General features: G+C 38.1%; 1 protein-coding gene across 4 annotated transcripts; it reads right to left on the bottom strand.

Moving 5' to 3' along the window:
* Nucleotides 1-175: 175 nt before the first annotated feature.
* RB195_011627 (uncharacterized protein) lies at nucleotides 176-23,395 on the bottom strand (the record flags this gene model as incomplete). Of its 4 annotated transcripts, XM_064193129.1 has the most annotated exons (44): nucleotides 176-358; nucleotides 457-585; nucleotides 691-870; nucleotides 1,122-1,194; nucleotides 1,322-1,449; nucleotides 1,530-1,670; nucleotides 1,723-1,827; nucleotides 1,887-1,964; nucleotides 3,615-3,713; nucleotides 3,869-4,027; nucleotides 4,205-4,285; nucleotides 4,390-4,501; nucleotides 4,579-4,676; nucleotides 5,011-5,037; nucleotides 5,322-5,430; nucleotides 5,876-5,979; nucleotides 7,318-7,499; nucleotides 7,575-7,724; nucleotides 8,292-8,358; nucleotides 12,595-12,663; nucleotides 13,556-13,663; nucleotides 13,725-13,856; nucleotides 14,119-14,238; nucleotides 14,570-14,654; nucleotides 15,020-15,120; nucleotides 15,216-15,304; nucleotides 15,529-15,631; nucleotides 15,704-15,789; nucleotides 15,852-15,958; nucleotides 16,888-17,002; nucleotides 17,096-17,223; nucleotides 17,472-17,527; nucleotides 17,966-18,101; nucleotides 18,168-18,280; nucleotides 18,363-18,415; nucleotides 18,494-18,649; nucleotides 19,458-19,547; nucleotides 19,689-19,812; nucleotides 20,344-20,452; nucleotides 22,285-22,410; nucleotides 22,501-22,642; nucleotides 22,715-22,783; nucleotides 22,903-23,025; nucleotides 23,203-23,395. In XM_064193129.1, the coding sequence occupies 44 exons, from the start codon at nucleotides 23,393-23,395 to the stop codon at nucleotides 176-178; spliced, it is 4,938 nt and encodes a 1,645-aa protein (XP_064050712.1). The 4 variants fall into 4 exon arrangements, with proteins under 4 accessions (XP_064050712.1, XP_064050714.1, XP_064050715.1 ...); XM_064193130.1 differs by lacking the exons at nucleotides 176-358; nucleotides 457-585; nucleotides 691-870; ... (11 more) ...; nucleotides 5,322-5,430; nucleotides 5,876-5,979 and adding an exon at nucleotides 6,727-6,756; XM_064193132.1 differs by lacking the exons at nucleotides 7,318-7,499; nucleotides 7,575-7,724; nucleotides 8,292-8,358; ... (23 more) ...; nucleotides 22,903-23,025; nucleotides 23,203-23,395 and having other exon boundaries at nucleotides 5,876-5,973.
* Nucleotides 23,396-25,220: the final 1,825 nt, after the last annotated feature.

Below are 25,220 nucleotides of genomic sequence, written 5' to 3'. Positions count from 1 at the left end.
TCAATGAGATCTAAACATGTCATCGCAGACGCCAAGCGGAATGTATCGAGTAGTAATGTAACACTAGTTATTACTATTTGTGTAAAAATGTAAAACCCATAAACTGACCGTCATGCGATCACAGAGATCGCAGTAGGATTTAAAAAAAACTATGACTAACTACTTTGTATAACTATTAAACCATATTTAGCAAGTACGGTCGAGCACATTGGAAAAGGTCGAGATCAGGATCCAATGATCTACCAAATCCTTCTAGGACCATCACTGACAAGACCACAGACGTGAAAGACGAGTCTAGATAGACGCGATGAGCTGCTACAAGCGAAAACATCTCCGATAGCAGAGCAGAAATGTTCAGCTGAAAAGAAAAATGATGTGTACTTTTCTGTCTCCTGCATCTAATTGGGTAGACTCCCACAGAAAAAACTAAGTATAGATAGCGCAAAAATAACTAACCGATCTCAGCGATCTCTCTTTCATTGCTTTCGAAACAAGTTTATCTACTTGTAGGCAGAACTCATGAGGATCGCGACAATTCCTACTGTTATCAGCATGAGTCAGAAGTAGCTCGCCAGCTTTATATCCCTAAAAGCGTGAACCAAGTTAAAGAGCGACTTCGAAATTGACGCAGAACTCGCGCGAAATCCTATATTTATGACATCCCCTGAACATTCACATTTGAAATCAAACCTGCTTCTCAATAATTGCCTTGAACAAAGCTTTCAGATTCCTGAGATTCTTTTCAGTCTCGGACACCACTATTCCAGTATCCAACATAATCAAAGTGGGTTCGTCGGCTAGTTCTGGCGAATCGGTAAGTCGTACGCGGGGTTTCGCTCGCCATCCGATTAAATCGCGCACATATTCTTTCTAGAAACAAAAACATTTTCAAAAAAAAACAAAGGCACAAATGCGGAGTGGAAGAAAGATGAGCAAGATAGGTTCAACGTTGGTGTAAATTTAGAAAAAAAATCAAGAACCTAAACAATCTTCACAAGCTACCAAAAAAAAGAGAAAAAAAAATAATGGCAACATCACTAAACGATAAGTAATGTGAACAATGAGCAATAAGAAACGACCTCGCGAAAACAAGCAGCAAAACTTAAAATATAGCAACTAACACATCGCTCGATGATAGTCTCTTTAGGAGGTGCGTTATGAACACCGGGTAGCTGCTCATGATCTTCATTGAACCTAAAAATCCACGAACATAAAAAAGTAAATCTAAAAGTACTATGTTCCGAAATAGTCCACTGTTCTATTCCCATGCCGCGGATAAACTGAGAATGAGATCGTTCTGATAAAGTAAGCTCGTTCTCACCGTATTAGGATATTTCCTGGATGTAGATCGCCGTGAACAAAATTATCCACGAAAATCATTTTGAGAAGAGCTCTGGCACCGAGCAATGCAATCCGCCGCCGTACTCGAGGGGATTGGCGAGCTGCCAACTGTAAAATGGTCACTACCTATGAAGATAACGATCGACACCAGATTCAATGTACAAAATCAATAAGATAGGAGGGAAAACCTGAGGATCATCTTCTTCTGAGACTAGCCGATTGATGTACATTCCATGTTCGAACGTCTCTACTATCGCATTCTTCGTATAACCAATGACTACTGGGAACTTGATACCAGTCTTTTTATGGTCAAAATTCTCAGCAAACTTCTGAAAAAGACAAATATAGTCAAAATTACCAAGACTTGAGCAAATAACTCACTTGTAATGCTCTGGCTTCGTTTCTGAGATCCACTTGTCGACGAAGAACCATTTCAAACTGCGACAAAGCAGCCAGAGGCTCCAAGTACCCAAGAGACGGTAATATCTATCAAAATGGCTTGAGAAGCAGCGAAAGTTTAGAATAAAAATTGAATCAAGAGGAACCTTAACCATCAGACTTGCAAAATTCCGCAGTATAGACAAGTCAAGATTGATCTTCTCTTCAACGCCGCGTTCAGCCACCTGAAAATATACAAGTGAGTCATATTAACTTGAGAAAAAGGAGCACTGGAAAGAGAGAGGTTTAAATAAAATATTGTCTAAAGAGTTGAGTATACGAGGGTACTTCCTCGCCGTGGCTATGCTTGTAGTGAACGCAATCTAGCATTTGAGAATACTCTCTGAGCACGTACAGCTATATCACTTGCACATTTACATGGCAAAGTTACTCAAATAATGCGGAAAGGTGCCCCCGATGAGCACCCCGCCAAAGACCAATCCAGAAAGAGCAAATGCCAAGAACTTCAAATGGAGCGCGTATCATTAGGTTCCCACAGCTCTCGCGACAGCTTACCCTTAGGACAAAGGACTCGCAACGGCGATTGTTAATTGCGCTACCCAGCATTAGCAGCATCAGAAGACCATTGCACTACGTCTGCCTTATGCTCCGACCATCATCATCCCTCATTGTCTAATAAGGTGCGAAACATGCCTCGCAGGAACACGCTCTGCTGTCCGCTTATTGTTTACGTATAGAGATTATAACAGGTTTTTGATCTACTGAAAAATACGCATCTTTGGAAAATGAAAGAGTTCAGCCGCATTACTAAGACACATAATTATATAATAATAGAAGCCTTTAGAGGAGTAGACTTTAAAAAGAGAGATAAAATAATTATTGAATGACGAAATGCGAGAAGAGCGACAAAAAAGATGGCGTGTAAATGGTAGTTTGAAAAAAAAAAACCTAATCCAAGTTAACATTAGAAAATGTCGGATTTTATCATGTTCTGAAGCCGCAATTCAATACAGTGATGTCTTGAATAAATCTACCACAAAATTTCTGACTAATACAATTGTTAAGCAATAACCATTACAAAGGTCAACAATCTGGAACGCTGTCGGCTTTATATTTTCTTGCGTTTTTTCTACGTTTTTCTTTTAGAAAATTTCCACGTTTCCGCTTCATTTTCAACATTTCCATTTCTGAGGTTTTTTACTCTCTACGTTGCTGTGTTGTTGTCTTCTGGTTCTTTGAACCTTCCTAGAGAAAACTCATTCAAATGTTCTCATGTCTTGAAACCTAGGCATACTTCCGTCTATGCTTTCTAGTAGTGTGTCTTCGAGAGATGAAACCTTTATCCGTCTGACATTTCGGGTTTTTCGCCGTCTTCAGAAGCCTAAATAGACGTTGACTGGAACAATCCTACATTTATCCCTTAAAAAGCCACACCATTCTGAGTCAGCGTTTCGACAATATATATATATATATATATATATATATATATATATATATATATATATATATATATATATATATGTTTCTTCTAAGAAATCCATCTAAAAAAAGACCTAGTAAGCACAATATTGGAAAACAAATGCCTAGAGGTGGCGCGGATTCTTTGGTAACAAATCTCCGTTTCGTTATGCTCAACTGTTAAACATTATTGATCTGAGGATGCTCGGATCTAGTTCGAGAGCTAGTTCATGCGAGACGAGAAGTGTCGCAGGCTATGGAAAAGTGGCGAATGGGTGGATTCTATGCGTGCTTTTGCTACGGATTGAGGAAGTTGGGGAGACCTATGTCCAAGCACGACACGCCTCGGCGAAGATGCAGACAACCATGACAGGGAAATGTACAAGTCCGCCGATTGTCTTCGATGCAAAATTCACCTTAATTGCTATATCCCTTTCCACGCTGCCGCTCAGTTGCGGGTATCTTCTTCCCGTTGCTTTCTCCAAGGCAGGCACATTCACAGTAGCTTTGTAGACCTAAATAAGGGAAATTGATCGAAATTAATAGAATAAATTAAGAAAAAGATAAATAGAAGATGGATAGCAATATTGATAAGATAAATAAAACGCAACTGAAGGTCCGAATAAAACAATTGAATTATTGGTAACATGTGGTGAAGTGTGGAATTTACCTGAGCGATGCATCCAGAACCAATCGAGTACGGCTCGATATGGATAAACACGTCCTTCTTATGACTTTCTGCGAACCCATACCCAAAAACTTCGTCCAAAACATTATCACAGTCGCGAAAATGCCGTTGACTTCTTGTTTTGGTATGTAAAATCGACATCTAGAAAATCACACAGTTGTGAAAATTGTTCCAGACTCTAGCAAAGCAGGATATCATGTATACATAAGTGCAAGCGAAATAACATGAGAGTATAGAATAAAAAAAGTATAGAATCAGATCAACCTCGCTAATTCCAAAAAATAAAAGTTCTTTAGGTACACGGACGAACATACATACCCTATCACAGAACCCTTTAGAAAATATATCTCGGCGAGTGCTGGCCCATTGTCCTAACTTGATGAAAGTAGGACCACTGCTCTGGAACAAAAGAGTTTGATAGAAGAAAGCAGATGACTGTCATGTCAGAGACGCTACGCAAAAGGAGTCTATTTTGGTACTAGTAATTTTAAGTTGTAACAGACCTGTATAGCAAGAAGCACACAGGTCCACCACAATTCTCTTAGTGTATCGACTCGACTAGCCAACGGATATGTTGCAGCCAGCGGCACGAATCGAAACGCCAGTGTCAAACACCTATATGATGATGTTCACGCTAATTTAAAGCACTTGTAAAAAGAAAGCTTACAGAAGTGAAACAAACGGATTCAAACCTCAAAACCCTTCTTAAGAATACCCAACTACCACACAATAAATACCATGGGAAGTAGAACAAATTTACGACAATGGAACGTTTCTCCAGTATCGGTTTCTGTAACAAGTAAGGTATCAAAAAAGCATGGGCACGGAAGCACTTCCTTTCTCTCCTCACTACAACACGTGACTTAGCAGATCTGAGGGAACATGCATCTAACATTCCAGCAAGGTGCGGTCTTTCTATTACAAACACAAGTTTGAAAAAAAAAACATGTTTTGCAAGCAAGCTATATTAAAAAAGCCAAAGTCGAGTCATTTATCAACTTTCTGAAATGAGACAACTTTCAATTACTTTAGAATATTGTAAGCACTTTTTACGAACTGTGAATGAGGACATATAAATCAAAAAGTAAGGGGAAACCACGCAAACACAGACAAATATCACCAACCTCGCCGGATTTATTCACAGGTACTATCTAGAACAAAACGGTTAGAACGGTTAGAAGAACACGCAAAATCTTCCAAGATGTGACATTTCAAATAAATAAAAATAAGATATGACACACTTATCTGCGACCAAATTCGCCAAATTCGTGGTGCGCATTGCCGGCGGTATTATTTTGAGGTGAACTGAAGAATTCTGCACACGCCACAGTGAGCGCCACGATTATGCTGAATTTGGTACTACGTTCTGACACTTTACTACCGCTTTCGGATCCACACACTCTTTCCGTAATTCCAAAAAAAAAAAACTACTAACGTGAGGAGTGAGGAGCCAAGGATCTTCCAAAAGGACGTCGCATCGCAGTCGTTTTAGATTAATAAGAACGTAGACTGTAGCACTTGATATTCCAGCAGCTAGTCGAATTCTGAAGGATCTTGACAGATAATTAATTAGAAGCAAGAAAGCTAAAATTGGAAGGAAAAAAATGTTCCGAAAGTAGTGTTTCTTGCGCTGGAGGAAGTGTTTCTTTCCAATGAGCGCTAAAGGTAATGTGCAACTTTGTTAAAATGTCTTTCACTCTTTCAGGAGGCATACGCTGTTCACTTCTTCATCTGAGAAATTTTAATCAAGCTTACAATGTGGAGCATCATCAAAAGAAAAGTCATGGGAACGTTTTTCTTTTGTTTTCAAAGCAGCTTTGATGATTCGGTATAAACAGGTAGTATAAAATCGGATAACTCGAAAGTAACATAAAGCCAAGAGATCAAACAAGAACAAAACATGTCTCAAAAGAGGAGAAAAGAAATGTTCAGGAAACAAAACTGAAATAGAAGAAACTAAAACTAAAACAAACTCCAAAACATTTTTACCGGTTAGGGGCTTTATACGACCTCGTAAGAAAGGAAGAAGATCGGCGAGCTATCAGCGATCCGTGACGTAACGATGCTGCCAGCCGCAGTGACAACATTTGGTCCTAAACTAGATTCACTTCCACACAAAATCACCCCAAAACGCACTGCAAAGCCATATACTAAATAAAAGATGAAAGACGAAACCGTTTTAACGGAGAAATGGAGGGCAAAAATTTGTTCAAAGGTGCTAAAAAAACCTATTTATTCTGTACTGTTCTGTACACATTCATCAAATCCATAGAGTAGTACACTGGTAAAAAAGACAAGAATATGTCAAAGACATAAAAAAAGTACACTGGTGACGTAGTTCAAGCACTCTGAGATAGACGTAAGATTCTAAGGCAACGAAAAAATTGAGAAAACAGTAACAAAAACAAAATAATACACGTATGTAAGGTCAATTTATGACGAAACAATATCAAATTGAAGAAAAATAAATAACAAAATAACTTCAATATGGAAACGAGAAAAACTAATGTCAACCTATATTTGTTGCAAATCCGTTAACACTCCAATTTACATTAGAATTTGAAAAAAAAGATCCGTAGAAAATAAAACACAAAACTCTGTACAATTCACAAAGTCCCGTTAAAAAATTCTTCCACCATGTAAATCCTAGAGAATCTAACGAAATATTATCACGTACTAGTAAATTACCATACAGTTAGTTACCATACTCAGCCAAAGAAAATGACTTACTCATGATCAAACAAAAAAAGGTGATCTCAGTGAAAGCTATAGAGTGATATGTTTTGATTTCTTGTGAATCATGAATGGTGCATTGTTTTCCCTTCCATCATTTGCGCAACTCAGCGATTCCGTTGTCCGTATACCCCTGTCTGAGAAGTGGTCAAAATATTGCAGAAAGTCGAAAAGAAAAGCAGGAAATAATTGTAATAGAACTTAAAAACACATGGCTACTGGCAGCGTGTAAGAAAAGTCGAAAATTTGGGAATTTTGGCTGAGAAAATTGCAAAAAGATTTCCTAATCAAGAAAAAGGAGAGACTTGATATCCTCTATACAAATATTGGCACTTTAAATAAAATAGGATTCGAATGTGCAGTGTTGCAAGCATTGTGCTGGGTTTTAAGGCACATTCCTTTGTTTATAAAAAGGAAAGCATGAGTGGCACCAAGTCTATTTCACGATTTCACTATTTTCGGGAGTAAATAACTAAATCAGTCGGCCCCTAAGACCTAAGCATTAGTCCTAGAGGTTCTATGACATGTAAGCTAAAGTTCCTAGGAGAAGAAAGTAAGATAGAGCGTCCAGAAATAAGGGCGTCACTGACTACCTCCCTTCCAACTACATCTTTCCCCAATCGCAGGTACAACAACGTACTCAGCGAAAATGAACACAATGGAAATAGAGATAACATGTTCACGAATACGCCATTCACCTGATCTATCGCCTTCTTTCTCTTCAACAACTTCTTTTTAGCTGCTCTGGAGTTCTCTTCGTATTCGGCTAAAGATCTGCGCTCCCATTCCGCAACTTCTTCGGCTTCTTTCAGATCGTTCTCTCCATTGAGTATCTTTTCAAAGTGCTCACGATTTCTGGTTTGTTGAGCACTCAACGGCCCTGCAATAATCAGCAATCAGAAATCTTCATGATTCGGTTATAAATAAAAGAAATAAACACACTCAACCAACTAACCATATCTGGACCCCAAAGGCGAAACAAAACTGCGTAATTCTTCAAAAGTTTCAGGGATTTCGTCGTTTAAGAATCGTCCACCAATCTCTTTGCTTAGTTTCGCTTGATTATGGTAATAGAGTGCATACGCCTGGCGTTCTGCTTCCAAATCTGCAACAGGTGTCAAGGTCAATAGCAACTAACCTCTTGATGGTTACGTGTTATTGACTTTATTCAAATTGTAACAATATAGAGGATATTTCATAAAAGTAAAGAAGAACAATTAGATAATATTCACTACGAACTAAGACATAATAACAAGGATGTCGACGGTCGATTAACGGTAAACAGGGGGGTGGGGTTTGAAGAAGTTTCACAGCAGAAAAGCGAGGTAACCAAAAAAATTCAACGCGAAATCTATATCTCAAAAGCTCATAATCGCCGTTTATATCAGGACGAAAATTTGCGTACCTGCATACACGTCTATGACAACCACAACCAACAAAAAACTCGAATATTGCAAGACAATGACAAGTAGTCAATAAAAAAATTGAGGAACTCCAAACAACTCAAGTATGTTAAACATGGAACTGCAAAAATACTAGGAAGAAAGCGCAAAACATAACATGACAATAATAATAATAAATAATATAAACAAATAATAATAAGAAAATAATAATAGTAATATAACATATCAATAAATATAAAAAACATAATATAATAAACAGGATGGAATACCTGATGTTCTTTCTGCTTGCTTTTTTTGATAACGGTGTAAAAAATGCGGTCCGATTAGACGGAAGATCTAAAAACGTACTTAGAATTACTGAGTACTTAGAAGAAGAATCATCAAGAATCAAATGTCATACGATTGAAAGATCGTCGACAAAAGCGCTTGTTGTTATGATCGGAACATGAGACTGGTTTATTGTGATCAACAACTCACGCTAAGTGAAATCGAGAACTATTTATATGTATTAATATATCCCTAGATATATCTACAGACAACCAAAACAATATTATTCAAATGGTATATAGTCTTCAACTTGATATGGAATGTGCTTACCAAGTAATTTTTACCATGAGGAATAGAATGAACGTAGAGCTCGCGAACAGAGTTACAGAATAGTAAACAAAAATCTGACACTAATTTCATAGTTATGGTCTCATGTTGGCAAGTAAATGACAGACCAACTGGCAATGATTTCACTGATCAGCATATTGTGTTTTAGCGATTCTGAGAGGTTTTGGTTCGGTTAGATCCAGGTTTTAGCAATTATGGCAAAAAGAAAAATCAGTAACTTCTGACTTTTTCAGAAAAGAAATTCGCCCAAAGCAGAAAAAAAGAGAAGAACACAAATGCTTGCGGAATAATGATCAGTTCAAAATTATTCACTAATCGCTTGCTGGAAGTCTGAAAACTTATGGCGAAGTCAGATTGAGAGAAAAGTCTTCGGTTTTCCAAGCTTTCTCGAAATTAATGTAAAATTCTTTCAACAAAAAAAAAACGCTGATGGAATGCAATCGATTACTCAGCAATCTTCTGGTAATAGATTCCAAATTCCACAATTTACCGTAATTTTTGACCCGTTACTTCCTGCAATGGAAATAAATACAGTTTTCCACCTGAAAGTTTTACGTGCCTCTAAATAGAGATACAGGGTGCAACTTTGACAACTCTTAGCCTTTTATGAAGGTGAAGGGAAGTTGCTTGTAGATTGAATGAACGGACTAACGAATATTTTCATAGCTTGTTTAAAAAAAGGTCCACAAGTAGATATTCCAGAAAATCCATTGTAAAACAATATGTCCCTTTTTCTTTCTCGTTCTCTACTTTAGACTCATGCAAAAAAAAAGAACTACAAAACGATATTCAAAGCATAGTCGTCGTAGATAAGTAGAAAAAGAAACTATGACAAATCTAACAGAACATTGGGGGTGGGGGGCGGGTCAGGATATTCGGGAATTCGGCTCCCTTTGCATTATACGAAAAACTTTTCCGCACATTTCCACGCGTAGTAAGTTAACTAATCATTACTATTAACTATCAAATATTTCTCCTGTCATTATAACCATTTATGACTGGCACAGCAATTCCGATGTTTTGTCAAAATGAATGAAAGTACCAATAAAAAGCGGAAGACAGAAAAAAAATAGGTGCGTAGTGAAAAGATAATCAGTAATAGACTCGTACCAGCCAGGACTTTCAGGTGACACAAATATACATTTTAAAGGATAAGGATTTTAATCAGATTTTGAATTCTCAGATCTAGGAAATACAGGAAATTTTTCTCTGACTTGAAATTAAATTCAATGCCGAAAGATTAGAGCATTATTAGTGACACATTGACACTGTAGTGACACTTGTCAGCGGAAATGGTGAAAATGTGCGAATTGCGTCATAGTGTCGCAAAGAACAAACAAAATACATACGTGGCAGGATACCAACGCGAACGAAAAGCTTGACTGGAAACTTCATCATGTACACATAATCATAGCAAGCACTCTATTCCTCAGTCTTAGATATAACGTGAAACTGCAAAAATTAACTGGAATTGGAAAACAAGCTTTTCTGGCTATTAGAGGTTCCAAAAAGTCGCCGACGATGTGATTACAAAATGTCATGGCGATCATAGATCTTTGTGCGTTGCGACAATCAGTGAAGAGGCATCATACGTATATAGAAATGTTTACAGAACATAGATTCCAGATATTTCATGGGGCACCCAGACAAATTTCGAGAATAGCGGTAAAGTAGATGACGCAGTTAGATTTGACTTGTAAATTTAACGGAATCGACAAGCTGGGTAATAAACACATTTGCTCATGCAGACAGTTACAATGCAGTGATCATTTGAAACGGATTCCAACAATACTTTTCCTTCAAAATATTTATATATAGCGCGTAAAGAAATTGGTGTTAAAAATGTCGCAATCTTTTCACTTCTAAAAACCTTTGCAGGATTCTCTAAGGATACAAAATTTTTCCAAAGCTCAAAAATGTGCGCAAGGATCAAAATCACAACAAAAGACCTTCTCTTTCAAAAAAGTTCTTAACTAACATATAGTTAGACCAAAACGACATGAAACACGGTTCAGTTGCGTAGAGGGCTGCGCTCGAAGCACCGCGATGGATACAGCAGTTGGAATCGGGGTGGGACCATAGACCATAGCGAACTCATGCTAGCAAGGGATCTTAACCGCGACATTCCACCGCACCGCTTCGAGCGGCCACTTACACAGCTCCAGCGAGCTTCATTTCGTTTTGACCATACAATATCTTCACACTCCTGATAAGGAAATAAAGAAAACTGGAGGAAATGAGTAACGACAGAGTAAAATCGGGGAAAGGCAAAGGTCAGAGAAGTCTTTGAAACCAAGATGAGAGATGCTCGCGTTTCAACGGTGCTGAGCACTGAAATAATCAACGAGATCGATATTTTCTCCAATAAATATGAGCGTATGACTGGAAATGCTGTGCAAAGGCTCGTGTTATAGCATCGAATACTCTTGGATTTTTTTTGCAAACCCATTATTATAACATTATTTATCCTCACTCAGAAGCGGAATTAGGGTAAAATGAAGTAAAATGCTAATTTTATGACAGAGGCAAACGGTTAATAACAATTGACAACAATAACAACTAAAACGTTGCTGTTGTCAATTGTCACTATTTTGTATCCTGCGAGACTTGGTATCTCACTTGAACTGTCCACCGACGACGAGTGACCCGAGTACCTCAGATCGAGAAGGGCCGATAGGCGTAACGAAACGGAGAGCCGTTACCAATGATTGCACACACACCCTAAATATTTGACTTATTTTGGTATTTGGCAGCACTTTTTTTGCAATATTTGGTGCAGGTGTAGCACAGTTGGTAAGAGGTTCCGCGGTCTACACGATCGATCGGAGGTTTGAATCAGTCCTAGTGCTCACCAAGCCTTTCATCCTCCCGGGGTCGATAAATTGATACCAGACTTGTATGGGAGGATAAAACACTGCCTTAACACATTGGCTAGCCCCCGCAAGTCATTGTATGGGCCAGTTACACTTTCGTAAAACTCAGACGATTCTGAATTGGAGTGAACGTGGTGGCGCATCCCAAGCTGATTGATTAACGCCATATAGTTTATCCTTTATCTGAGTAACTTCCGCGAAATAACAGTACAAGTTATATAGTTCTAGAGAACATAACCCTGGGCCCTAAATTCAAATACTATATTCTTGATCGCACATAGTATAAGCAGGGGTACCGCGAGCATATAGCAATCATACTTCTCTAGGATCCTATATGCGGCCCTACAGAATTTGTTACTTCTGTGAAACTAGAATATAAATTTCAGTATGCACGCAGATTAAACAGCCAAGTCAAGAAAAACTGCAGCAACGCACACTTTCGAAAACCTTCTTATATGCAGTAGGTGGAAAGGAAGGATGCTGCAGTGGGAAAGCATATCGAGCAACGCAGTCGAGGATGTAAAGAGGAGCTTTTTTTCAAAAGGTTTTCGAATTTCTTCGAAAATTTCAAAAGGTCGATGTAGCGAAGCAGTGCAAGCCTAAAAGAAGGTTTTTGCTTCTTTTAGAACAATGAAATCTTTTTTTTTTTCAACTCGACAAGATAATCTAGAGAAAGCCAGAAAATAGACGAGAATTACCAGAAAAAAAGAAAAATAGGTGATAAAAACCAGTAGTAGTAAAGTTACTTAAGACAGGAAAAGTCTTGTTAAGCCAGTATGGCAGGACTAGTGGAGATCTGCAACGCAACGAGCAAAACAAACAAAGTGCTCGTGGTCATTCTTCAGGGGATGGACATGACCATCAAAAAATATGATGGGTGTTTTTGCGGTGTTGACAAAGTCAATGTTTCTTGTATCACCACAAAATTCTGACAGAAATAGAAGTGCGGTTCAAAAAGGCAGTCATTAATAAGGAGAGGCAAAAGGAGGTAGCGAAAACAATGTGAAGTCAGAATACAAGACGAAACAGAAATAAATGAAAAATTGCGTCACATTCAAGAAAACATGATGAAGGAAAAGCTAACCTGCAACCAAAAGAGAATGGTTCGTACTTTGCGACCAACACCAGTGCTGCATACGGGGTTTTTCAACAACTGAAAGGAAGCAAAAATAATTTTTTAGTGTAGAGAAAATAAGTGATTCTGAGAACTTTAGGTACACTTTAAAGATCAACATCACGCATTTTTCAAAATAAAAAGTACTCTAGGATTTTTCAGATGAGTCTTTTTTATTGCTACAGCAATAAAATACATTGAGGCCCCTGTAACGACGTATGAGAATGTAATGGCGCAATGGTAAGACAAAAGTGTAGAGACAAGAAATAGTGCCAGAACTTCCAGGGCCGACGGTTGACTGAAATTAACACTAACAGCAACATGACACGACAAATGTAGCAGAGATACTTATATTTCTTCCTAGTGATTGCCTCCCTGCAGTAGAAAAATTTAGTACATTTCGGAACATTTTGCGGTCGTAGAAAATAAAACGGATGAGAATTCATACAGTCTTTACTCCAATTTCTTAGTAGTGTGCGACTATTTCTTCTGATTTACTTTTGCAAATCTGAGAGAATTATTTGCTGGATAACGCTATCGAGTCTCTGAAGTATGCGCGTCATGTGACCTTATTAAAAAGGGGGACATTACAACACTCAATCTCAGAAAGAGTGAACTTCATGACAGTAAACCTATAATGCAATTACATCCTAATGGAAGGAAGGAATGGTGTTCTATAAAGATAAGTTCAGTGATGTAATAACTGACGAAATAAGAGAAGAAAATTCTCTTTTACAAAACATTTAGACACTGCTGGAGAGCAAAAAGTAAGCGTTCAGAGTCGAACATACACAAGTGCATCCAAAATATGCAGAGTAATCTGTGTCGAGTTTCTTCTTGACATTTTACCTTGCAATTACTAGTTATCGCCTATTACTACGCCCATCTTCGAATTATGGAATCACATGTAACTGACTACTGTCTCGCTAACCTGTAGTAGATCGCGTTCTATGGGCGATGTTATATTTCTTGGCCAAGCGCGTATCCCTTCTTGTTTTGCGGATTGAGAAGAAGTGCCTGCTTTTGATTCAGAGGTATCCTTTAAAAAAAGACTCGATGTTGCTACTAGGAGAAATCAGCTATTTAAACTTTCTTCCCACCGATTCCACAGGTGTTTTGAATACTTCGGCCAATACAGTCTCAGCTTCTTCATCAGACTCGTCAGGATCATCTTCTGACGAACTTTCAAAGTGTGCAATTCTAGAAGTTGTCGGCAAATAGCAATTTTGACGCTGTAATGAAGTAATAAAACTTTAAATCCAGAAATATTCGCTACGCAGAACTAAATCCGCCTTGGAAATTCAAAGATGAATCATGAGACCTTTGAATTAGAATACTATCCTATCCACGACATCATTGAGAGAACCGAGAGGTCACTGAACCATAAAATGGTTTTTGTATTTAGTTATGACGGAAGAGATATTGTGAATCAAGCAGATTAGACAGTACAAAATGTTTGAAAATTTTTTTGCAAGGAAAAGGAAATCTGCTTACTATTCGCATCAACTCGCGCGCCTTGTTGGCTGCAATCATCGACTGACTTTCCTGCTTACTTCGGACTGTGGTCGTTCCGCACTCACACGAACAGTCTCCAACAGGACATACACGTTCCGTCTGTAGATTTTTTTTAAATAAAACGAAAAGCATGAAGTCATTTTATAAGAAGTTTTCCTGATATAACAGAAGATACGTCGAAAAATGCAACAAAAAATGGAGTGCACGCTTCAAATTACTGATCAGTTGGTAATAAAAAAAAACTCATGACGTATAAGAAGAAATGCGGAACTATAAGTCTATGTAATTTTGAGACAAGAAAAAAGTGCATAGAGGAAAAAACAAGGAGTGGAGATGCAGAGCATAGATTAGACCTGTTAGAGCTGTTCAGTCCGGTAAGAAGCCTCTTTCAGTCGATACTAGGAAACAATCGAGGACAAGCAAAACTAACCGTAAACCATTCTAGGATGTGGTGCGGATGTCCGGAATGATGGCATTTTCGACAAAACCAGCTCATGTGCAGCAAGGCTCCGTTGCTAAAATTAAGACTTGAACATCTCAGGTCCGAAAACAAAAACCAAACATTTATTGCTAAGATGTATTTTGTTGGAAAAATGAAAAGGAAGTATCAGCGAATTTGAAATTAAGAAACCTTACGCTGCGAACAACTGACCTACGAGCTTAGGGTGCTGTTGTATGTGCGTGCTATTGTATTTATGACAGAATGATCATAGACTCCTTGCAACTATGAAAACCGAGCAAAAGTTTTGAAATGTGTCAGGTGATTCACGTTTTTGTGATTTGTGAATATTTCCATCAAAATTGTAATACTAAAATTCTGATTGCGGAATGACCCGCAGTATTTGTTACGCATTGTCCAAACAAATGAGAAAGAACACACCAAACCGAACACGTTCCACCACAGACCGCGTAACACTTAATGCAACGACATTTTAACGCCTGACCAGTGCAGCCACGATGTGAAAGGCGAAAATGAGTGCCCTAAAAATACTAGAACTAACAGACATACATCTATTTTAACTTCACAAATTGGAAAAAAAAACTTAAATTCATTCTGAATAATTTCGAATTTTTACCTCAAGTGATCTTTGGTTGATTCTTTTAATCCATGAGTATTTTTTGACGCTAGCGATAGCTGTATGTAGGTCCAGTTGATCCAACATCGCTAAAATCGCATAGAATGAAGCAAAATCGAAAAAAGAGAATAAATAAATCGCTGTTTTTAGAGGAGTGCGCCAAATATTGCATAACAAACAAAGAATAACTGGGACAAAAAGTAAGTGGAAAGTTCTAAAATCGCAGAAGTTAACAAATAAGATTTAACGCAGTTACAGAAGATTGGTTCGTCGTGTACTTCTACAATATTTTTGAGAAACTTGTTTAACTTACACATGTAGCTTTCTTTCCATGCCTCAACAGTAAAATCGTCTATTACGTCGGAAAGGCGTCGTCCACAGACTAAAGCAAGAGTCGCACATGTTTGCATGTCACCCTTTATGAAGAACATAGGCGATTTAGTTACTTATCTTATGAAACCACAAAAATGTGAGAAAAGCAGCTAAACCTGATCAGCGTGGTATCTCAACAGCCTAGCAACTTCTTGCATCGGATTCCAGTTCATGCGAGCTATGTGTTCTTTTTCCAAATGTCCTGAAGAAAGTGGCAAAAGTTGAAGGCAGGAAAAAAGGACGCAAAAATTATGAGCTATTAACCGTCATCTTCAGATGATATCGACATGAACATTAGTTTAGATAAATCAGGTTTCAACGCGAATGCTTCATTTTTAAGGCCAGTAAAGTCGTTGTAGTGAGGGTTTTCACTGAAAGAAGACTTCTAAAATATACAAGAAAGATACTTCAATACTCGAGAAACTTATATTTTCTAGTCGAAGGGCAAGACACACAAGATATGCGCCTACTCGACTTACTTAGAAAAAGCATATCACGAGATTGACTATGGTGGGATTTCTAGTAAAGGATAGGGTTGGGGCTGTAGATCACGAGCGCGATCACGCTTAATTCCTCCTAATTGTCCCCAAAAACTGTCAAAATGGGAAACTGTCTTTTCGATCGAACTTTTCTATGTGGTACCCAACAACGATGCAAGCGCAGACATACGTGGTACGTTGTGAGGTGCTCGTAGGAAAATGACATATACGTCTGTCAAGAAAAAAACCAACGTTAGCAACCTATTGATCGTTTGGCCACTACAGGAGCCGCGCATATGCATGTGCTCATATACATGGCGCGTTGTTAGGTGCTTCGTAGGGAAATTCGGTCGTCTTTGGTGATCGAATTTTCCTAGGAGGCACCTAGTAACGTGCCACATCTACGAGCATGCGGACAATCGGCGAGTTGCTGGTGCTGTCTCCACCGTTGCACAAATGCGTCGCATACGCCTACACTTGATGATAAGGCACGTTTCTAGATGCCTCGTGGGGAAATTGCCCAGATCGCTTCCCATGCCATTTTTCATGACAACTAAAAGGAGTTGAACGTGATTGTACTCATACCCGACGCCCCTAACCTTATCTTTCCTCAGAGGTATCCCAGCACTGTCAATGTCGTGATACACTATATGCACGAACAGTGAAGAAGCAAGGACAGCACAAAAACAAATGATGATGCAATACACAACGGTTTCTTTTTTTTTGTCTTGAAACTACAAACATGATACGTCAAAAAAAAAGATGTGTGGATGAAAAATTACTGGGGTTATACAACATTGCTTTGATAGTGACCAACTCACACTCCCTTCTCCACAGTTGTTTTGGTCAATTCACCAGCTCCAAAATAAAAATCGCCCGATGCCACATTGCTTGGAGCAAACTCGTATTGTTGATCACTAGTAAGACAGAGGTGTGCTGAATATTAGGACTAAATGCAGACAAACAATTTGAAACCATACAAAAGATAAACTGTCTCACAGAGCATAGCAATAAAAAAACTTAACTTACCTTCGTTTCTTAATCTAAACAGGCTAGAATGACGGCCAGCGAACCTAGTCAGGTATGTTGGCCAAACAGTTAGATTTCGAAAGGGCTCTGGAACTTTCTTTCCATGTCTTTCCATTTCCTTTACGTAGCTACAAAAGAAATCAAAACGAAGAAGTACACTTGGCAACAGAACAGAGTAATTCTGAAAAAATAAGACGTGATAAAATATTTCAATCTCTTCAAATCTGTTAGGTAAAATTAGACATCTGGACGATGACCTCGCAAAGGAGTACTTTCACATTCAAAATGTAAGGATTCTTTTATGCTGAATTTTGATCTAATCGTGCTCTAGATATAATCTCAAATTACAAAAAGAAATAACGAAAAAGGAACTAACTCGCTATATTTGGTTTTATAAGCAGCAGCTGCACTTTCTGCGTCCTGATCATAGACCTGAAGAGCAACAGGTTTTGCACAGAAGGCCAATCATTCCGAATGAAGTTAACACAAGGAAAGTAGTTTGAGGGTAGCATCAAATTTCAATGAACCTATGTCAATACCCAATCTTTGAGACTGTTTCCCTTAGCAGATAAATAATGTGTCGTACAATATTGTATATTTAGGATACTTTCACCTCCACGTTTCACTAAATTAAAAAAAACTAAAAACTTGAAGAAGCTTGCGAAGCACAAATAAAACCCTGGTATAAAAGCCAATTAGATGCCTCTCCCTGCAATCAAATCCAGAACATGTTCTAAAGAAACTGAGAATGAAATAACCCACGATCCTGAAATTAGATGAGCCGACTGATCAATACTCTCAAACGTGCAAAAATCAGTGGATATTCCAAGAAAATTTCCAGAAGAACTACTAACTGTAATAAAACTGCACCTTCTGCAATCCAGTCTGCTCCAGTAAGGCAGCCACCAATCTCCAACTTTGTGCGACACTCGATTGGCCTAAGAGGGTGGCTAGATTGGCGTTGTGATTGCACAGAGTTCGCAATGGGCGGCCCCCAGTCAAATATCTAGACACTAATTAATATAATTTAAACTAAGACTTGTAGTGAACTCTGTAAAAACTGTTCACGAACTTTTCCGCCAATTTATAAAAAGCATTCGGCTGTAAAGTAATCATTGCATTATCTGGAAGTCCACAAGACAGCTGGCTCCTAACTGGGGTGCGAAATGGATCGTACGGGGTTCTCTAAAGGAGCGGTCTTCTTCGGAAACTCTTTCTATTATGTGTCAATATAAAATATCACCAAATAAAAGCTGACAAAGTTTACCTTTCGAGCTAAAAAATGTTCTTGCTGTTTGATAATAGGAATGTGTGAATTCGCTGAAAACATTGTATTTATATCCTCACACAATCAGAAGAATTGCACAATTCTTGACAAGTTTTTTTTTTTCAAATTACCAGCTACTCCAATCAGCCCATCAGGTGCAATATCGAGTGTGACGTCACATGCGTAAGATAACGGAGATTGTTTCTGGTCCATTTTGTGGAGGATCAAAAGACCATCCTTACCACAGGAAACAATACGATCTGGATGTTGAGCACTCCACCACATGTCTGGAAGAGTGTATAAATTTATCTGATTTGGTATTTAGAAGGATGTGTAATACAAAAAATGATCATGTTACGAAACAAAGATATTCCCAACTGAAAAATGTACACGTATTCTTGCATTAGATGTTACGAGAAAAAGATGTACAATATTCATTTGAGCTAAGATCAAAATGTTGTTGTTAATTTGTTAGAAAACTCGTAATGACAACTGGTAATGACACCAGGCGAATAACGAAATCAAATGCAGAGATTAGGTTACGTATCTTCGTAAAAGAACTAACAAAAAAATTTAGACGAACAGAGAGAAACAAGGCAGGAAATTGGGGAGGGAATTCCGTTTGAGAAAAAAGGTGTATGGGAAGTGAAGTTAATCCAGTTCATGAAACAGAACTAGTAGCTAAACTGTTCAGTCCTTCCGAGAAAGCATATAAATAAAACCTACTGCTTTTATTCACTACTTCCTCAGAAAATATCAAAAAATATATAATATCTCACTAAATAACCACGATAAACTCCAGTTCGATCCACCTTTATGACTTTGAAAAAGTGTACCTCTTGGATGCTCATAAAGACGTCGCGTTGACGCGGCAGTTTGCAAGAAGTGAAGACAAGAGAAGGATTAATAAAACCCGAAATATTGAATGTTTTTGAGGTGTTTTTGAGGTACAACTAGTGTGGGATGTTTTCCACAGATCTCTGTTTTTATTTAATGATTCTAAGTTTAATTTCACTTTCAGCGATTTCGCAAATAAAACTACAACATTTTTCTTGTTTTTATATGCGTCAAACCAATAAGCAGCCATCCACTTACCAGTCACGCTATCACTGTGGTCTTCGAAACTAGCATATGGTAAGAACGGACGTCGTATATCCCATATATGAAGGCTCATGTCGTTTACGACTGAAACATGCCCAAACTTTGTTCGGTGGTGTATTGGTCATTCCAAAAACTACAAGATATGTGAAAGAAAAAAAAAACTAGAAAAAGTAGAGAATATCCCAAACAAGCTCTGCTTTCTAAGAAAAATATCGGACGACCTACCAGCACAACTGGCAATGTGAAATGCATTCTTTGGATCAGGACTCCAATATACACGTCCCACCGGTGCCATTGTTTCAACTTGATATGATGGTGCGTTTGGACGCGCACTAGACCAATTCCATACCTAAATAGTAAAAAAATACCACTAAAATAAATAAATAGCAAACAGATGTTTTTTTTTTGCCTGATCATTATGGTGGCTGGAAAAGTTCCTAATATCTCAGCTATTTAGCGCTGGCTTTGTACGTCGTTCCAAACCTGTTACTTCAGAGAAACCGAAGATGCAACAATTATTTCTCCCGCTTTTATTGCAGACGAATTCTTTCTTGATAATTGCTACAGAAAGGTGAACGTAAAAATAACAATCTTTTTGCTGTTAGAAAGGAGCAGCGTAGAAACTGAGGTTTGTGCACTTCAGAGTTTTGCTTTGTTCTTTTTTCAGTTAACGGCAATGTCACACTGAGAAACGCTAGTACTGATATCGAATTCCAGGTCTAGGCTAACAAGAAAATAACTGCGAGTTTAGTGCGGGATACCTAGGACGCCTTTACGATCATAACTGGAAACAGCTAAACAGCCGAAATGATTTTCACAGAATGAACGAACGAACTCGATAATGGAAAATATAGTAAATTATAGCTAAAAAGCTCATTACCTTGATGAATTTGTCCCTGCCACCTCCCGATGCGATGAGATGCCTTTCTCGCGGATTGAGTGCAATGCTTGCAGCATAACCTTGATGAGCCGGAAATTGAATCAAAGGCCTAGAAAGTTCGCCTTGCGAAACTCCAAATGCCATAACAAAAAGTACAATATTTCAACATTCATTCATAGAAGACTGAATAAAAAATCAACCTTCAAAAAAAGCTAGGTAAAAATTGCATGATCTCAAGAACTTCAGTGAAAAAAGCAGCACGAAATGAGTACGAAAGTAGTACTGACAAATTGGGAACAATGAAGTTAATAATTTAGGTGCTTTAAATATCTAAACGAATGCTAAGGCTGACCTTTAAGATGAGCATGATTCAACAGTCAGTACACACTCATACACATTCAGACCCCGATGAACGATAGCATCCACTAAAGTCACAGACAGCTCAAGACTTTTCTTCTCCGTGGCGAGCTGTTATCATGAGGTAACTTTAGCGGAATGAAGCATACGTTTAAAAATATTCACAAAATTAATTTAACACTGAAATAAAATCATCCAATATTTCAAGTTAACGTGAGAGAGACATCAGTAGAAACAAACCTACACCATAAATGTCTAAGAAGCACTAGAATCATGGTGCTTACCATAACAATTAGTAATGTTCATAACGAATCGATAAAATTTGAAAAATGCTTCAAGTAAAAAAGAAATTACTGAATCTTTGCAAAATCACACAGAGTTCGAATGACCTCACACGGTTCGAAGTGAATAGTCTTGATCAATGCCTTTAGCATTAGCAAGCACTGAATTGAGTCGCGCAATAATCAGATAATCCTAAGCATAGCACACTAGCTTGCGCAAATTGAATAATAGGCGTCGCACATCTCTTTGGAACTTGAAACTTTCGGCTAAGTGTGAAAGAGTAAGGCTGAAGAAGGAGAAATGAATTAGCAGGTAAGAGAAAATGTTTGTGGATACTCTTGCACTACGAAAGAGAGCTGGAGTTAGTTGTAAAGATGTAATTACAACAGAAAGCATGACGATTAAATCATTTGAAAGTACAGACGTGATAGTCGAAGCCACGGCTCCAACTCCCTTCCCTTCTGAAAGGTTTGCGAAGCTTTCACTGCGAAGCTTTTCACTTGGACTCTCATCTCACAAGAAAAAAGAAACAAAAACGTGTTATAAAAATGGAGGTATGAAGTGTGAAAAACAAAGTTTTATAAAACTCTGCGGCAAAGGGTAAAAGTGAAGTACACAGCATTGATCGATACCTTGAAGTTCGCTTAGGTGTTCGATTTCATGCCAAAATCGTTCGAGGTTTATGAATGCGTATGGAGTCCATAAAATGATTCAAAGTTCGGTGAAAACGATATGAGTTTGTCAACAATCAGCGAAAGATATTTGAGGATGTGCTAAGATGCGAATTAGTTAATTACTGTGTAGCAGTTCAACATGAGAATTGGAGTGTTGCTAGATAGAAGTATACTACAAAACTATACCGATGCTGTTCTTATTCTGCAAAGTTTGAGGTAAAAGGTAAAAAACTGAACTTGAACAACGACGTCGAAAACGTGAAACTTGACCGGTTTCTTCACCTATGCAAGGTCAACAGGTGTTGCATGTTATAGGAATGTTGAGATAATCCTTTATCAGAAAACATAAAGCGTATTAGGCAACTTTTTTTCTTATGGGGGAGGATGGAGCACGACCAACTATTGTTCCTCTTAAATATCACCGAAAATGAGTGTAATAAAAGGGTATTCAACGTATCGGATTTAATACGGAAACCAAATATGGTGAAAACATAAACATAATATGAGAGTAGCAAGCAGGAACGAAATCTGTCAAGGGAGCCAACAGATGCCAACAGAAAACAAAAGATTACAGTTGAAAAATATAAAGACAACGCTTATTTAAAGTGAAGGTTTGGATAGAACTCACTTGTCACCTTTTCTAGTGTCCCACATTCGAATGGTACCACTATCATCGGAAGTCACAAACTGGTCATGTTGATCTTGATGCATACAAAAGGATAGATCTCTGATTACATCGTAGGAATTCGTACCGCTGTAACGGCACAACACTGCATACTTGTTTTTACACAGAAGCATTTACAGAACAACGACTGATAATAGAACAATGAAGACAGATATTTACCCAAACTTTTTCACAGGTTCCGATTCACGTAGATCATATAAGAACACTGCCGCATCTCTTGAGCCACTGATTAGCAGGTTCTCATTGGATCGATGAAAATGTACAACAGTAGCTGATCGTTGATGCGACTTATAGTGCATCTCTGTGAAGTAAATTTTAAAGCAAGCAGTGGATCGAGAAGCGCCCAGAAATTTGAGGGAAAGGCTGGCCTTACCTATTCTTCCTTTGTTCACATCCCATAAGACAACGGCTCCATTATTAGATGTTGTAGCAATCAGTTCATCTAGAGATAAACAGGAGATATAAGCAAACCATTCGTAATTATACAAATAAGTTGTGGAAATGTACAAATACAGAGGATCGTTCTGATAAACGAACTGTAAGTATAGGTCTTCTAAATACCTTTCAGTTTACTCCAGGCAACATTGCTGGGAGAATAGAGCAAATTGAGGCGCCGACTTCGAGCGGACCGGAGATCAATGACTTGTTCAAAGCCTTCATCGTCGAGTTTGAACACTTTTAGTACTGGAAACAAAATTTCGAATTAGCATCAATGCGGATTTGGGGAACAAACGACAATCATTCGAATGGGATTTGTAGTTGGGGAACAAACGACAATCATTCGAATCGTGTCAAAATTATGTTAAAATAAGAATCAATCAGAGCTGTATATAGCAATTTCTTAATATAAAAAACACTTGCCTCCACGACATCCAGCTGCAACAAGACGATTTTGTTCACGGTTAGCACTGAGCGCATCCATTGGATCGTCGACATCGACCATGTTTTTGTTCGCTGGTGGTGAGACAATAGTAATATCGTCGTCCAAATCATAATCGTGTAGATAGATTTCGGCGCTTTTTTTCCGAATGTTCGGAACATCGGAAGGTCCCATACTATAATTGCAACGTTATAGTGCTTCTTATGAGATTTTTCGCAGTTGAAGAATTTACAAAAGATCAGTATATGAAGGAGTGAATCATAAGAAAGACCTTTCAACAAGGAGGAGACAAGTTTGATTAGATTGTTGATCAAATCCTAGAGTAAAAAGCTATAAATCAGTATGGAGACATCCATCACATCCGAACCTCACGTCCTCCCAGCCTCGAGAAAAGCTAGAGTCCGCATCGAGTAAAATTCTTCCAGCTGCCGCTCTAACGAGAAAAAGCGTTTTGGTTGGAAACACTTCTAACCAATAAAATTTGTCCGCAGAAATACGTTTGCACTCATCTCAGCACTAGAGGTGCTCCTACTACAAACGGGTTCTACCACATCGACTGGTGCTCTTACATCGTATTTCTCTATTATATAATAATGGACTTGGTTTGTTTGTCACGAAGTTACCCCATAAAGATGAAAAACACTGCATCGGCCTGGAGCAAACCTAGGTCATCCGCATCATCTGGGATGGGAACATTCTGCCTCTGGATCACTGTCGGCGTCTTCGTAAAAAAAAAGTAAAAAATAAACAAGATAGAGGCCAAAATTGAAAAATGGATCGTTTCGCCTCAACCTAGACGGTCCATTTTTGGATTAGCATTCCTTGATGCTCTTCAGTAGGGAAGGAAGGCTAATCCTAACGAAACAAAATTAAAATAAAATCAAATAAATAAAACATTGAAAAACAAACAAAATATTGAATGAACATTTATGAAAACATGTATGAAAGGCATTCATCCTAGCAATACCTCCTATAAAGAAAAAAAAAACAATCTAAAAATCTGAACAAGTAGGAGAAATAATCTGAAAGAAGAACTGCAAGGGTTAGAAACTTCGGACTCATTTTTGTAAAATTTTCCTCTCTATGATAGGAGTTACCGGCATGAACGTATTTCAAAGATTTCAAAGAGACGTGGAGAAAACACTATGCTCTGTAAATAAACAAATAACTCGCTTAGTTCGTATACATGCATGGGCTTGTTTATTTAGCTCCATAAAGAAGGTCACGAAATAACTCCATAAAGATGAAAAAGACAATTATCTTCTAACTGTTGGGAAAGCAGCCTTGATTTTGTAGCGATGTCGAAGAAATACAATGTAAAATTAGGTCTGAGTATTTTTAAAATACAAAATAATACTGATATCATCAAGAAGGTAGATCTCTCTACAATACTTACATTTCTAAAAAAAAAAAACTATGAGAACCGTTGTTAGCAACAGAAAGAACTAGGATTCTGCGACAGAAATTTGCGAAAAGCTCCCTACTTTAAATTTCCACTGACCACTGAAGCTGAGCGCTCACCAAAAGAAATCCGAAATTAACCATTAGCTGGATATCCAGGCAGGTATTAGATGTGGCTCAAGGAAAAGCGATAGGCGGAGCTAGCTGACTGCAGGAGTGGCGCCATTCAACCTCCGTTAAACTGTATGCACGGCAAGACGTCAATTGCACATCTGTACTGTGTTTTATCTGATTACTAATTCTCTATTTCTCCTTTACGTATATAAATTAATGTGAAATGGCAATGATGACTGCTATCATCACAATATAATGTTGTCGTCTTTTCTGCTGACACTGCTGTTAATTCCTGTATCTGGTTATCGTTGAATATTCCCTTTCTTTCAAACCATAGCCTAAGATATATTCCTTATCGCTCTCTTCTCTTCGTAATTCTTTGTCAAAGACCTGGAGCTCTTTTGCGAATCGTATTGACAAGACCAACATTCCTTCACTATTCCAGTTTAAAAGGATTTTTTGTTGACTGAAGCGAGTTTTCCAC

This window comes from Necator americanus, chromosome III, assembly GCF_031761385.1.
Source record: "Necator americanus strain Aroian chromosome III, whole genome shotgun sequence".
Classification (NCBI taxonomy): domain Eukaryota; kingdom Metazoa; phylum Nematoda; class Chromadorea; order Rhabditida; family Ancylostomatidae; genus Necator; species Necator americanus.
Note: the sequence above shows the minus strand (reverse complement) of the source record. Positions and strands in the feature narration are given on the sequence as shown.